Consider the following 15,643-nt stretch of genomic DNA (forward strand, 5'->3'; position numbering starts at 1 on the left):
CCCCAAACAGCACATGACACAAAGAAAAAAAGAGGCGCAATGAGGTAGCTGTGTGAGTAAGCTAAGCGACCCTAGTGGCCGACACAAACACCTGGCCCATCTAGGAGTGGCACTGCAGTGTCAGGCCGGATGGCCCTTCCAAAAAATACTCCCCAAACAGCACATGACGCAAAGAAGAAAAAAAAGAGGCGCAATGAGGTAGCTGTGTGACTAAGATAAGTGACCCTAGTGGCCGACACAAACACCTGGCCCATCTAGGAGTGGCACTGCAGTGTCACGAAGGATGGCCCTTTCAAAAAATACTCCCCAAACAGCACATGACGCAAAGAAGAAAAAAAAGAGGCGCAATGAGGTAGCTGTGTGACTAAGATAAGTGACCCTAGTGGCCGACACAAACACCTGGCCCATCTAGGAGTGGCACTGCAGTGTCACGCAGGATGGCCCTTCCAAAAAATACTCCCCAAACAGCACATGACGCAAAGAAGAAAAAAAAGAGGCGCAATGAGGTAGCTGTGTGACTAAGATAAGCGACCCTAGTGGCCGACACAAACACCTGGCCCATCTAGGAGTGGCACTGCAGTGTCACGCAGGATGGCCCTTCCAAAAAACACTCCCCAAACAGCACATGACGCAAAGAAAAATGAAAGAAAAAAGAGGTGCAAGATGGAATTGTCCTTGGGCCCTCCCACCCACCCTTATGTTGTATAAACAGGACATGCACACTTTAACCAACCCATCATTTCAGTGACAGGGTCTGCCACACGACTGTGACTGAAATGACGGGTTGGTTTGGACCCCCACCAAAAAAGAAGCAATTAATCTCTCCTTGCACAAACTGGCTCTACAGAGGCAAGATGTCCACCTCATCATCATCCTCCGATTCATCACCGTGTACATCCCTCTCCTCACAGATTATCAATTTGTCCCCACTGGAATCCACCATCACAGCTCCCTGTGTACTTTGTGGAGGCAATTGCTGCTGGTGAATGTCTCCATGGAAGAATTGATTATAATTCATTTTAATGAACATCATCTTCTCCACATTTTCTGGAAGTAACCTCGTACGCCGATTGCTGACAAGGTGAGCGGCGGCACTAAACACTCTTTCGGAGTACACACTTGTGGGAGGGCAACTTAGGTAGAATAAAGCCAGTTTGTGCAAGGGCCTCCAAATTGCCTCTTTTTCCTGCCAGTATACGTACGGACTGTCTGACGTGCCTACTTGGATGCGGTCACTCATATAATCCTCCACCATTCTTTCAATGGTGAGAGAATCATATGCAGTGACAGTAGACGACATGTCCGTAATCGTTGGCAGGTCCTTCAGTCCGGACCAGATGTCAGCATCAGCAGTCGCTCCAGACTGCCCTGCATCACCGCCAGCGGGTGGGCTCGGAATTCTGAGCCTTTTCCTCGCACCCCCAGTTGCGGGAGAATGTGAAGGAGGAGATGTTGACAGGTCGCGTTCCGCTTGACTTGACAATTTTCTCACCAGCAGTTCTTTGAACCCCTGCAGACTTGTGTCTGCCGGAAAGAGAGATTCAAGGTAGGTTTTAAATCTAGGATCGAGCACGGTGGCCAAAATGTAGTGCTCTGATTTCAACAGATTGACCACCCGTGAATCCTTGTTAAGCGAATTAAGGGCTCCATCCACAAGTCCCACATGCCTAGCGGAATCGCTCAGTGTTAGCTCCTCCTTCAATGTCTCCAGCTTCTTCTGCAAAAGCCTGATGAGGGGAATGACCTGACTCAGGCTGGCAGTGTCTGAACTGACTTCACGTGTGGCAAGTTCAAAAGGTTGCAGAACCTTGCACAACGTTGAAATCATTCTCCACTGCGCTTGAGACAGGTGCATTCCACCTCCTATATCGTGGTCAGTTGTATAGGCTTGAATGGCCTTTTGCTGCTCCTCCAACCTCTGAAGCATATAGAGGGTTGAATTCCACCTCGTTACCACTTCTTGCTTCAGATGATGGCAGGGCAGGTTCAGGCGTTTTTGGTGTTGCTCCAGTCTTCTGTACGTGGTGCCTCTACGCCGAAAGTGTCCCGCAATTCTTCTGGCCACCGACAGCATCTCTTGCACGCCCCTGTCGTTTTTTAAATAATTCTGCACCACCAAATTCAAGGTATGTGCAAAACATGGGATGTGCTGGAATTTGCCCATATTTAATGCACACACAATATTGCTGGCGTTGTCCGATGCCACAAATCCACAGGAGAGTCCAATTGGGGTAAGCCATTCTGCGATGATCTTCCTCAGTTGCCGTAAGAGGTTTTCAGCTGTGTGCGTATTCTGGAAAGCGGTGATACAAAGCGTAGCCTGCCTAGGAAAGAGTTGGCGTTTGCGAGATGCTGCTACTGGTGCCGCCGCTGCTGTTCTTGCGGCGGGAGTCAATACATCTACCCAGTGGGCTGTCACAGTCATATAGTCCTGAGTCTGCCCTGCTCCACTTGTCCACATGTCCGTGGTTAAGTGGACATTGGGTACAACTGCATTTTTTAGGACACTGGTGAGTCTTTTTCTGAGGTCTGTGTACATTTTCGGTATCGCCTGCCTAGAGAAATGGAACCTAGATGGTATTTGGTACCGGGGACACAGTACCTCAATCAAGTCTATAGTTGGCTCTGCAGTAATGATGGATACCGGAACCACGTTTCTCACCGCCCAGGATGCCAAGGCCTCAGTTATCCGCTTTGCAGCAGGATGACTGCTGTGATATTTCATCTTCCTCGCAAAGGACTGTTGGACAGTCAATTGCTTGGTGGAAGTAGTAAAAGTCGTCTTACGACTTCTCCTCTGGGATGACCATCGACTCCCAGCAGCAACAACAGCAGCGCCAGCAGCAGTAGGCGTTACACGCAAGGATGCATCGAAGGAATCCCAGGCAGGAGAGGACTCGTCAGAATTGCCAGTGACATGGCCTGCAGGACTATTGGCATTCCTGGAGAAGGAGGTAATTGACACAGAGGGAGTTGGTGGGGTGGTTTGCGTGAGCTTGGTTACAAGAGGAAGGGATTTACTGGTCAGTGGACTGCTTCCGCTGTCGCCCAAAGTTTTTGAACTTGTCACTGACTTATGATGAATGCGCTGCAGGTGACGTATAAGGGAGGATGTTCCGAGGTGGTTAACGTCCTTACCCCTACTTATTACAGCTTGACAAAGGCAACACACGGCTTGACAAATGTTGTCCGCATTTCTGTTGAAATACTTCCACACCGAAGAGCTGATTTTTTTGGTATTTTCACCAGGCATGTCAATGGCCATATTCCTCCCACGGACAACAGGTGTCTCCCCGGGTGCCTGACTTAAACAAACCACCTCACCATCAGAATCCTCCTTGTCAATTTCCTCCCCAGCGCCAGCAACACCCATATCCTCCTCATCCTGGTGTACTTCAACACTGACATCTTCAATCTGACTATCAGGAACTGGACTGCGGGTGCTCCTTCCAGCACTTGCAGGGGGCGTGCAAATGGTGGAAGGCGCATGCTCTTCACGTCCAGTGTTGGGAAGGTCAGGCATCGCAACCGACACAATTGGACTCTCCTTGTGGATTTGTGATTTCGAAGAACGCACAGTTCTTTGCTGTGCTTTTGCCAGCTTAAGTCTTTTCATTTTTCTAGCGAGAGGCTGAGTGCTTCCATCCTCATGTGAAGCTGAACCACTGGCCATGAACATAGGCCAGGGCCTCAGCCGTTCCTTGCCACTCCGTGTGGTAAATGGCATATTGGCAAGTTTACGCTTCTCCTCCGATGATTTTATTTTAGATTTTTGAGTCCTTTTTTTACTGATATTTTGTGTTTTGGATTTTACATGCTCTGTACTATGACATTGGGCATCGGCCTTGGCAGACGACGTTGATGGAATTTCATCGTCTCGGCCATGACTAGTGGCAGCAGCTTCAGCACGATGTGGAAGTGGATCTTGATCTTTCCCTATTTTTGGAACCTCAACATTTTTGTTCTCCATATTTTAATAGGCACAACTAAAAGGCACCTCAGGTAAACAATGGAGATGGATGGATACTAGTATACTTATGGATGACGAGTGACTGACGACACAGAGGTAGCTACAGCCGTGGACTACCGTACTGCGGCCCTCATTCCGAGTTGTTCGCTCGGTATTTTTCATCGCATCGCAGTGAAAATCCGCTTAGTACGCATGCGCAATGTTCGCACTGCGACTGCGCCAAGTAACTTTACTATGAAGAAAGTATTTTTACTCACGGCTTTTTCTTCGCTCCGGCGATCGTAATGTGATTGACAGGAAATGGGTGTTACTGGGCGGAAACACGGCGTTTCAGGGGCGTGTGGCTGAAAACGCTACCGTTTCCGAAAAAAACGCAGGAGTGGCCGGAGAAACGGTGGGAGTGCCTGGGCGAACGCTGGGTGTGTTTGTGACGTCAACCAGGAACGACAAGCACTGAAATGATCGCACAGGCAGAGTAAGTCTGGAGCTACTCTGAAACTGCTAAGTAGTTAGTAATCGCATTATTGCGAATACATCGGTCGCAATTTTAAGAAGCTAAGATTCACTCCCAGTAGGCGGCGGCTTAGCGTGTGTAACTCTGCTAAATTCGCCTTGCGACCGATCAACTCGGAATGAGGGCCTGCGTCTGCTAGGATAGAGATGATAATGATATAAAAAATATATATATATCACTACTGCAGGTATATATAATATAATGACGGACCTGCTGGACACTGTCAGCAGACTCCTAAACTACTAGTATGAAGAAGATAGAAAAAAAAAACCCACCACAGGTAGGTATACAATTATGGACGAGCACTGACGACACAGAGGTAGCTACAGCCGTGGACTACCGTACTGCGTCTGCTAGTATAGAGATGATAATGATATAAAAAATATATATATATCACTACTGCAGGTATATATAATATAATGACGGACCTGCTGGACACTGTCAGCAGACTCCTAAACTACTAGTATGAAGAAGATAGAAAAAAAACCCCCACCACAGGTAGGTATACAATTATGGACGAGCACTGACGACACAGAGGTAGCTACAGCCGTGGACTACCGTACTGCGTCTGCTAGTATAGAGATGATAATGATATAAAAAATATATATATATATCACTACTGCAGGTATATATAATATAATGACGGACCTGCTGGACACTGTCAGCAGACTCCTAAACTACTAGTATGAAGAAGATAGAAAAAAAAACCCCACCACAGGTAGGTATACAATTATGGACGAGCACTGACGACACAGAGGTAGCTACAGCCGTGGACTACCGTACTGCGTCTGCTAGTATAGAGATGATAATGATATAAAAAATATATATATATATCACTACTAATATAATGACGGACCTGCTGGACACTGTCAGCAGACTCCTAAACTACTAGTATGAAGAAGATAGAAAAAAAAACCCCACCACAGGTAGGTATACAATTATGGACGAGCACTGACGACACAGAGGTAGCCACAGCCGTGGACTACCGTACTGCGTCTGCTAATATAGAGATGATAAAGATGATAGAGATGAACAAAAAAAATATAACACTACTGCAGGTAAATATTTATATAATATAATGAATGACGACCTGCTGGACACTGTCAGCAGAATGCGTTTATAGAATAAAAAAAAAAAACACCACAGGAGTGTTTATTTAACTTTTTCAGGCAGACAATATACTGGTGGTCACTGGTCAGTCACACTGGCAGCAAAAGTGTGCACTGTACTCCTGCTATTAACTGCACCCCAGTCTCCCCCACAATTCAGCTGTGTGAGCAGTGAGCACTCAGCACAGTCAGATATACATAGATGATATTATCATGCAGCACACTGAGGCTGAGCACAGATATGGTATGTGACTGTGTATCGTTTTTTTTCAGGCAGAGAACGGATTATAATTAAAACTGGTGGTCACTGGTCACTATCAGCAAAACTCTGCACTGTACTGAGTACTCCTAATGCTCCCCAAGTAGTAAATCAAGTGTCTCTCTAATCTATTCTACACGGAGAGGACGCCAGCCACGTCCTCTCCCTATCAATCTCAATGCACGTGTGAAAATGGCGGCGACGCGCGGCTCCTTATATAGAATCCGAGTCTCGTGATAGAATCCGAGCCTCGCGAGAATCCGACAGCGGGATGATGACGTTCGGGCGCGTTCGGGTTAACCGAGCAAGGCGGGAAGATCCGAGTCTGCCTCGGACCCGTGTAAAAAGGCTGAAGTTCGGGGGGGTTCGGATTCCGAGGAACCGAACCCGCTCATCTCTAGTATAAACTGTTCTGAAAATATGTATTTTGCATTTTAGCTTCATTGTAGCTAAGACAGACCGTCCACAGAGTGGAACATAGTAATTTGGAGGATGTTGGAGGTTGCCCTAAAAGTGTGGGAGCAGTAGAGGGAGCTATGCCAGTCTGCATGGAATAACAGTACTTCATGATGTATGTGTGTTTATTTCTTACAGGTGCTCTACAGCTCCCAGCAGGCTCCCAGACGCCAGGGCATGTTGCCATTTGTATTTTTAGCGGATGTTATGAAAACCATAGACATGTTGGCACTTGTAGTTCATATACCCAAACAATTTAAGCATATCAGGCCTTGCACCAGTAGCACTAATTAAGCATACATGCATAAAGTCATGTTTTTTTTTCATTTGCACCTGTATTTTACACGCAAAAGCACCCAGCCCCATAGCGTGTAAGGTTCTCATTATTCTGTGCACAATATAACTATAGAAGCTTTTACATTAATTATAAGACATTAATATAATAAATACAATCTCCAGTAAAAATGAATACCATGGGAAATAAATAAAAACACATACTTACATTGTGATAAGTGAGGGGTTGCCAATAAATGCATGTTCTGGGATAGACCTGATGTTGTTGCTATGGAATCCCCTAAAATAAAACATTACAGAAAACATTACTTCTGAAACTTGACCATAAGGTTATGGGCCACACTCACATCCTAGCTGTGACAGCTGTGCAGACATCTTATCCAAGAAGGTTTGGTAAAGCCATATGGTTTATTTTTGGAATCCTTTCTCTGTTCTTTCTGCTTCTTGTTCTCTCTCTCCTGTGCATAAACACTGTCCCTGACCTGTTCTATCCACTAGTAACCTAGAGACTCTGGGCAGGGCTGGCTTAAGGGGGCGGTATTTGTCCCAAGGCTCTCCCACACACACAGAGTGGCCTTAGGGTTAGAGTGACCCTGCAATTGACGAGAACAGGCGCCCAGCGGAATCTGTTCCTGGACGGGGGCCGCCGCTGCTCTGCTTTCTGCATGTACAGTCCATGCTGCATACAATGCAGAACGGTTCAGAGTCCCCTCATCAGTATCATGTGACACATCACTTCTGTGACGCTAATGACGGGACTCAGGAGCTGTTCTGCGCTGTATGTATTATAGTTGAATACAAAGCTGGAAGCATTCAAGGAGGAGTCAACTACAGGAGGTGACGTGTCATACCATACCATACAGGGGGGCAGTGTAGGGCATATTTGGGGGCACCATGTGGCATATATATATATAGGGGGCACTGTGAGTTATTTTGGGGGGCACTTTGGCATATATACGGAGCACAATGTGAGGAATATAGGTAGGGGCACTCTTGGGTAGGTTGTCAATATTACTAGAGAGGGCCAACACATTGTAGTTGCCTGGAGCCCCCACAAGTTGCCCAAAGCCCTGACCCTGGGCCTGATTCAAAGATGTTTGCGTACATCTCAAATATTTCCAGATGTACGTCTCATGTGCAGATCTGTATCTGTGACAATGGTCTCAGTGCCCCCATAAACCACAGATGATGGCATGCTGCGGCCATTTTGGGGTGGGGGAGAAGCGTCAATGGCCGGCTCTCCAGAAAACGGGGGCCTGTTGGCCCAATCCTCTAGATGTGGAGAGGGCAGTGGCTGCATCATTAGAGGCAGCTTCACTGGCCCCGGCTGCATGAAAGCACCAACCATACTGTGTAACTGATGTTCACTTAGAATGATGTGATGCTGTGTCACAGGAGCTGGCAGGAGGCGTCTATCTACATAAGACACCTCCTGCAGCATTAGCATTTATTGTACAACCGCTGCCTAGAAAGACGTAGCGGCTGTCCTCTGTGTCCATCTCTGAATCTGGCCCTTTACACTTAATATTATATACAGTATGAGAGTCAGAAAAGTATTAACAGACAAACAATGGCAGAAGGTCACTCAGAAGCATAAAAGTGTAGAATGAAATGTTAGAGTATTGCTTCTAGCATATTAATGGATATGACATTTCAGAGATCCAAAAATGTCATAAACAGTTGCATATTGCATTGAAAATAATAGCTCATTCTCCTGTAACAATTAGAAGTTTTCCCACTTATTGGGGTAAATTTACTAAGATGGGAGTTCTATTTAAGATGGGATGTTGCCCGTAGCAACCAATCAGATTCCAGGTATTATATTCTAGAAGGTGCTAGATAAATGAGAAGTAGAATCTGATTGGTTGCTATGGGCAACATCCCATCTTAAATAGAACTTCTGTTTTAGTAAATTTACCCCACTGTTTCTTCAAGCACAAAGCCTGCAATAGTGAGCACTGCATTTCACTTACAGTTCTTTAAGGCTCCTGAGGGTTTTGATAGCGGCAGGAAACTCATCCAGATTGTTGTAGTTCAAATCTCTGTAATCAGTAAGAAGCACGTGAGCACTTGCCAGCTACAGTTCCAGCAGAGGGCGTTTCATGCAAACATTGGCACACAGCACAGCAGAACTTGGTGCTTGTACATTCTCATGGTGAAGCGGCAGATACTGGACAGTCACAGTTATACCCCTTTTACACTCGCAGGAAAATCCCGGGATATTGCACGTGAACGCGCATCATCCCGGGATTCTTCTCAGTGTAAATGGGTACATGGACAATTTCCCGGGACGAGCATCCCGGGATTTCATCCCAGGTCAAAAGCAGGGTTGAACCCGGGACCGTCCCGGGAAGCTGTGTAGTGTAAAAGGGTCCGTCCCGGGATTCACTATCCCGGGACTGTTAAAAGGACTTGGATTGGAGCTTTCTTGGGCTCAGAAAAGCTGATGTCATCTTTTCTGAGCCCAAGGCCATTTCTAATGACATACTAATGCATTTGCAGGGATATCCCGGGATCAGTGTAAATGGGGCTGTCCCGGGTCGATCCCAGGTCTTAATGCAGTGTGAAAGGGGTCAGTCCCGGGAATGCATCCCGGGATGCATCCCGGGAAGCATCCCGGGAGTGACCCGGGAGTGCGAGTGTAAAAGTGGTATTAGTAGCCTGTGATTTAATGGGTTTATAAGCTGTATACTATATATTTTGCCACTAAGTATATTGTCAATAAAAATTATATTTGCTATGCAAGTCTTAGAAATAGAACAATATTGTTGAAAGTAAGAGGATTAGAACTTTCTCTTTTCTGTACTTTGATACTCATTTAGGGATTAGGGCAAATCCAGCTAAAGGGTACAAAACTGCCCCAGGCAGACCACACAAGGGCTAAACATGCATTTTTTTATTTTTTATTTTGCATGTAGGAATTACTAGCTGCCCATTGCATGCAGGACAGGTGTAATGGACAGCTTGCTGTAACACTGCAATTAGAGAGGGCTAGGATGAGCCCCCTACCACATATGTCTACACATTTTACATTTGACTGCCGCTAAATGAATAGTTCCAGTAACCTTTCAACATACTGTACATATTGTATATGTATTAATGTTTCATGATAGTCAGGGGTTAAGGAGTCTGTCTAGGAGCATGGCTGACGTTTGTGACATACACATTAAAGGTTTGTGTGGAATAGTGAGCACAGGATTGGCTAAATGAATGGCCTAGCCCTAGAATCTGCAATCTTCTATTATCACTATATTATTTACTAGGGAGGAAACGACATTTCATCTCTGGATTTAACAGGCATGTTATTATAAACATAGTTTAAAAATCACTTTTCAGAGTTTGTCATAGGGTTTTTTTTATGTGAATAATCCTTCTAAAAGAAAGCTCTACCACTGAGTATGTGCTGCCAGAGACACAAAATATATGTACTTTGTTTAAGCCTTTCTAAGCTGACTGGTGCCACTTCTGAGGTAAAGACAGAACAATTATATCAGGAGACATAAAGCTTCACTTCCAATTTACCTGCTTTAAAATAGAACAGAACAATGTTTGACTGCAACAGACCCGCCAGAAGAGTTTGGAGAATGTGAACAGTAACTACCTGGGAAGTATTGCAACCTGCGCAAGGACGCTGCAAGTTTTTAGACAGATGAGGAAGTACTGGGTAGTGTATTGTAATAGCTGGTTTGTCCAAAGTAGATTAATGTGTGTGACTGCATTTGTCCCTGGCTTCTACATGTACAGTGTATTTGCGGAATTACTTCAGCTCTCCTTAGAGAAATATAGGTCTGTATGAGAGGTGCAGGAGGTGTGTTTTGGACAATATGGCCCCACCCCTTTGGCCCCACCCATTTGTGACATTGACGCCCGTACAATGTCACAAATGGCTATACTGTGCAGCAGAAAGGGGGCATGGCACGGTGTCCCGATTCATCGCAAATGGTATCAACATGCCCTAAGACCACCCACTTCCTTTGGGATCTGGATAGGATATGAGAGACTGGTCTACTCTGCCATGAGTCCAGGAAAGCAGCCCAAAATTCTAGGGTCTCCTGTATATTCCTGAAGTGTAGGTAGGTACAGTATGTATTGGACAATCCCGGCTAGTGTGACTGGCCAGGATGTAAGTATAATGTTGACTCCACATTGTCAAAAGTCATGATGTCAACATTGTTGAAATGCTAACATTGAAGATGTCAGCGTCTGTATAATGTCGACATATTCACAATGCTGTCATCTGAAATGTCAACAACTGAAAAACTGACATTCTGCATGGAATGGCAGAGGAAAGTAAGGGTTAGGCTACGGGAGGGGAGGTAGGGGTTAGGCACTGCCGTATTTATAATGGGTGCATTGTGTGCGGGGCACATGGGCTCCCGGGGTCCCCATTATTTTTAATACTCTCCGGAGTCCCGCAGCGAAGCGGCAGCGCTGCAGAAATCACTGTGAAAATGGCGCGGCCCTGGGAGCCTAGAGCTAAGCGCTGCCGGCTAGAGAGGAGAGGACCCAAACGGAGCCTGCACACGGGACTCCCTCTCTCTAGAAACGTCCCTGGCACTAGGGGTAGGGTTGGAGGTTAAGATTAGTCAAACTTGTTATTAATGATGGAAAAATGATAGCCAGCAAGTGTTTTTCATCTAATTAAAGTCTTTCCAGGATTTAGGGGCACAGTAAAATGTCTGTAAAGTGTTTTTTAATGTTTTTATACCATTTTGAAAAAAGTTGGAACGGACATTTATAGCTCTAATTTGCAAGTTTAAAAAACCCTCTCCCGTCAACACAACACCTCCACATACCTGTCCCACATCATGTAACAGATTATTGCGCTTTTTAGACAAATTCACCTGAAAACTGACAGATCTTTATTGGTCAAATGATGCTATTTAAACCTCTCCAAGTGCATGATTATTCAGTGGCAGGGGTGCGCCAGAGGTTCTGCACTGTGTCCTGACATTTTTACCTGCGTAGGGGGGGGGGTATGCATACAAAACACTAATGTCCTCTTAAAAGCAATGGGAGTTTGGAATTGCATATGAAATTCACAGTGTGAGTTTGCTGTGAGAATGGTTGACAGGACCCAGGTCGCACCTAATTGAATTGACCCCAATATATCACAACCCTACCAATACCCTATAGTTAGACTACAGTTGAACCAACTGATCCAACAATTTTTGTGATCAATCTAATTAAGGCTTTCAGGGGCTCTGGAAAAAGATCACAGATTTCGAGTCATTCTGGCATTTGTGGCCTCACTTGCCTTTCTAACGCCGGTGGCAAAGAGGGAGGATTGTTATCAGTAACTTGTGCTGCATTGGAATGTTACACATAAAATGTGGTTTTGCATTGACAAAATATGCACAGCTGTACTCTTAAAACTGATAAAGACTAAAGAACAAATACAAATTATCCAAAGAGCCAATTAGCAGGATTTTTATATCCTTGTATGTGGGATTTTGTACTTGAAAGTCTTATAGATCTGCTTTAGCATGAGTAATGGTTTAAATAGATACAGAAGGGATATCTCCGAGGTATTGTTAATAGATACAGGGTTTGTTTTATACAGTCGTCATATGAACAATTACACTAAACACTTGGCAATTAGGCAAGCCAAAAAGCATGTTTGGCTTTTGAGCAATTTTTATTCATTTTAGAATATCAATGAAAACAGTGAAAGGACTGAAGCAAATAAGAGGTCAACTCACAAAGTCTCCAGACTGTGGAGCCCGTCAAAGCATTTCTTTCCCAGGGAGTAGATCCTATTGTTATGGAGATGTCTGCAGGGGAACATTAAAAGCACAGTCAGGATAGCATGCTGCGCACAGTGAACCTATGCAAACTTCTTCAATGAGCGTTTCTAAAGAAACGTGTTTTCAAGCATGCACTTATTGTATACAAGTCAAGCACTGTGAAAGAATTTATTGGAGGGCATGCTCCTGAGGTTTTCACTTTCCTCCATCAGAAAGATTGGCAGCTGCTTTAGGGTGCAAGAAGGAATTGTGAAGATGTGCTGTATTATTTGTCCTCTGATCTCCCATGTTCCCGGGACCGCCTTACACTGCTATTGTAGAACACGCCAACATACTAGTATGCAGAGCACAACCTCACAAACTAGCACACTAGTACAATACAGGGGCTCAGTCATTCCTTAGAGAACGGAATTCTTTCTCAGTACTATACAATCATTTGGAAAGGTGCAGTTCTCAAAATGAATAAACTCAGACAAAATAATATGTTAGAAACGTTACTTTTGTCAATGTTAGCCTTCCAAGAATATAAAACATATCAGAAACCCATAAAAATGGGTCTGGATCTGTTTTTCAAATCCCACATACATTATTAGAAACTTATTACACTGCAATTTAAGTACAAACCTCAATATGTCCTATGGACGTACAGAAGAAACTTTGTAACTGAATGTTAATAAGCAAAATGTTCTTATGTGTCTCTTGAGGCTCCCTGCAACAATGTAATGTCTGCCTGCGGCACATTTTACTCAGGGAAATATTTCCGCCAAAGAGAAATGGAAATTCCTGCTGGCAAACAATTTCCTGAAACCTATATTAATATTCCTGCAGTATAATGTGTAAACTTACATGTTCCAAACAAGATAGTTTAATGCAGCATATCCTTATCATAACAATGCTTTGAATGATTTCCTAATAACTACTCAACTAACATTTCAGTTACAATAACTGTGAAATATTATATATTGATAATATACTAAAAAATGAATTATTTTGAAAACAGTATATATTCTGCAAGGTTTGTATTAACAAAGGACAAGTCATCTGAACACAGAGGAGGTAATTTATAAAGCACATAATGGCCCACCGCTTTTCTGTACAGTAATTAAAGGGCTGATTTGTGTATTTTTTTTATTATGTCTACACACATAACAGATGATTATAAAATACAACAAAATGTAATGTTTTGCTAGTACAGTGATTTACTGGTATTCTTTGCAAGCACTCCTTTTGTGCAAAACAGTTGATAACTGATTTCACTGATAATCCCCAAAACATATGCGAATACCTCAATGGCTGCATCATTACTATCAATTCTCCAATGGCTTTCAGTATTTATTTCTCCTCCAGTGCGTAAACCATAAAAAACAAACTTACAAGACTACAAGGCTTGACAGGTTCCTGAAGGCCTGGTCTGGTATGTGGTGAATCTTGTTTAATGCCAACGTCATGGCCTGTAGAGCGGACAGATTTTCCAGCGCCCTAACTGGAATCTCAGTCAGAGAATTGTCATCCAACCATAGGTGACGAAGGGAATGAAGACCGGTGAATGAGTTTGGTGGCACATAGCTTATGTGATTTGCATCCAGCCGCCTAGAGGAAAAACAAAACATAGCCTCATATTAGTTATAAAATTATCTGAAAGCATTAGTTTTGCAGAATGTGATTAAGAACTGGGTCTATGTCTATCTCATCTACATACCCCTGGTCTGTATGTACTCTGTCAAATTCAGTATGTATTTACTAAAACTCTAAGCTGCCAAACATGTATGTTAGGTAGAGTTCATCGTGATTTGAGCATTAATACATTACACTGCTAACAATTATGTTTCATAATGCTGTCTTAAGCAAGCATCTCGCTTTTAATTACACCAAGACCAAGCACCATCAACTTTTAAAAAAAAACTTTAGTTAGAAAGTGGTAGCTGTAAAAGACAGTATCATCAATCCATTGCTATTTAATCATATCATGTACAGTGTACAGTGCTCAACCAAACTGTGATTTTTGCAAGTCAAAAGTGACAAAATGTTTTTCTAAGTGTTACTGACCTGGAATAGCTGTTTTTGTGGAGCAATTTGTCTCTATAAGAAACCTCTGTAAGAAGCCCCTTTCTCATAAAGGCACAGCACAGTTGACATTTGACCTGGAGACAGTATTGGCAAAGGGCTTTTCTATGCTAGCAGCTAATTAGCCAATCATTGTTTTCCACAGCTGACAGAAACTAACCTGCCACTGAGACTTTTTAGGAAGGGTTATACAGAAAATAAACAAGTGTGGAAAGTGTTATGTTTAACTGAAAATACAGCATGAAAACAAGCTCTATTTTTCATAAAAAATAAATAAAAAAAATTCCCCATTGGAAGAATCAGATTTTTATAGAGCATACTTAATTTATTTTAGGAACAGTGATAAGAGTGTGGGCTGGATAAGATGTAAGGTGTGATAAGTAATCCCGGCGGTCACATGACCGTCTGTGGCATTCCAACTTTTAAAATTCTAACAGGGGATGGGGTACTTAATAAACCCCTCCCCTGACCCCTACTCTAACCCGTCTGGGGTGGTGGCTAGGGCTAAGATAGTGGGGGTGGCAGCTACGGCTAACCCACCCTTTAGTGCTTAACCCTAACCTTCCCCCTAAGCCCTAATCCTAACCATTACCCAAATACTTACCCTCGGGATGTCAGCAGTCAGTGTTCCGGCGTCGGGATTCTGAGTGGTGCCTGGATTCTGGCCTCGGTCACCTGATCGCCTGAATCCAGACTGAAAAAATATTGGTTGTCTCTCACATTGTTTCAGAGACCTTCAAAGTTTTTTTTTTTTTTATCCCAGCCCCTTGTTGATAATGGGTTAAAAACATTGCTTGAAATATTAGAGAAAATATATTTAAAAAAAACCAGCTGCTTCGGTACCACTTATGGGGTATGAGTGCTGAGATACAGTCAATGCAGTAGCACTTATTGGCCATGGGTGATGGGGAAAAACATTCTTCCATGGTTCCCAAACCCGGCACAGATGGTTAAATTATGTTGACTGAGGTACTAATTAAGTCACCTGTGGCCAAGCATGGCTATGAGGTACTTAAAACCTGGATTGTTAGTGCTCCTTGAGGACTGAGATTGGGAACCAGTGGATTGGGGTATATAAACAGGTTGTTATACACCGTCGGGATCTGTCAGGAAGCCGCTGTTGAGATCCTGATGGCATCACCAATATAACTGACAGACCACTTACAGTGGTAGGAAATGTGATGCTGCTGGGGAATAGTGTACATCACAGGGACATGGAAAAGATAGTCC

At 43.9% G+C, this 15,643-nt stretch overlaps 1 protein-coding gene and 1 long non-coding RNA gene across 4 annotated transcripts in view; one reads left to right on the top strand and one right to left on the bottom strand.

Annotated features, from left to right (window-relative positions):
- Window positions 1–15,643, bottom strand: part of LGR5 (leucine rich repeat containing G protein-coupled receptor 5) — a 314,155-nt gene that overhangs the window by 62,869 nt on the left and 235,643 nt on the right. For all 3 annotated transcript variants that reach the window (XM_063927462.1, XM_063927463.1, XM_063927464.1), the window contains 4 exons: window positions 13,724–13,939; window positions 12,305–12,376; window positions 8,576–8,644; window positions 6,811–6,882 (listed from right to left, as the gene is read on the bottom strand). In XM_063927462.1, the coding sequence (XP_063783532.1) occupies window positions 6,811–6,882; window positions 8,576–8,644; window positions 12,305–12,376; window positions 13,724–13,939 (429 nt within the window). The remainder of the gene's footprint in view (window positions 1–6,810; window positions 6,883–8,575; window positions 8,645–12,304; window positions 12,377–13,723; window positions 13,940–15,643) is intronic.
- LOC134932757 (uncharacterized) overlaps window positions 1–15,643 on the top strand; it is a 91,123-nt gene that overhangs the window by 62,455 nt on the left and 13,025 nt on the right. The window lies entirely within an intron of this gene.

Source organism: Pseudophryne corroboree, chromosome 6, assembly GCF_028390025.1.
Source record: "Pseudophryne corroboree isolate aPseCor3 chromosome 6, aPseCor3.hap2, whole genome shotgun sequence".
NCBI classification, from domain to species: domain Eukaryota; kingdom Metazoa; phylum Chordata; class Amphibia; order Anura; family Myobatrachidae; genus Pseudophryne; species Pseudophryne corroboree.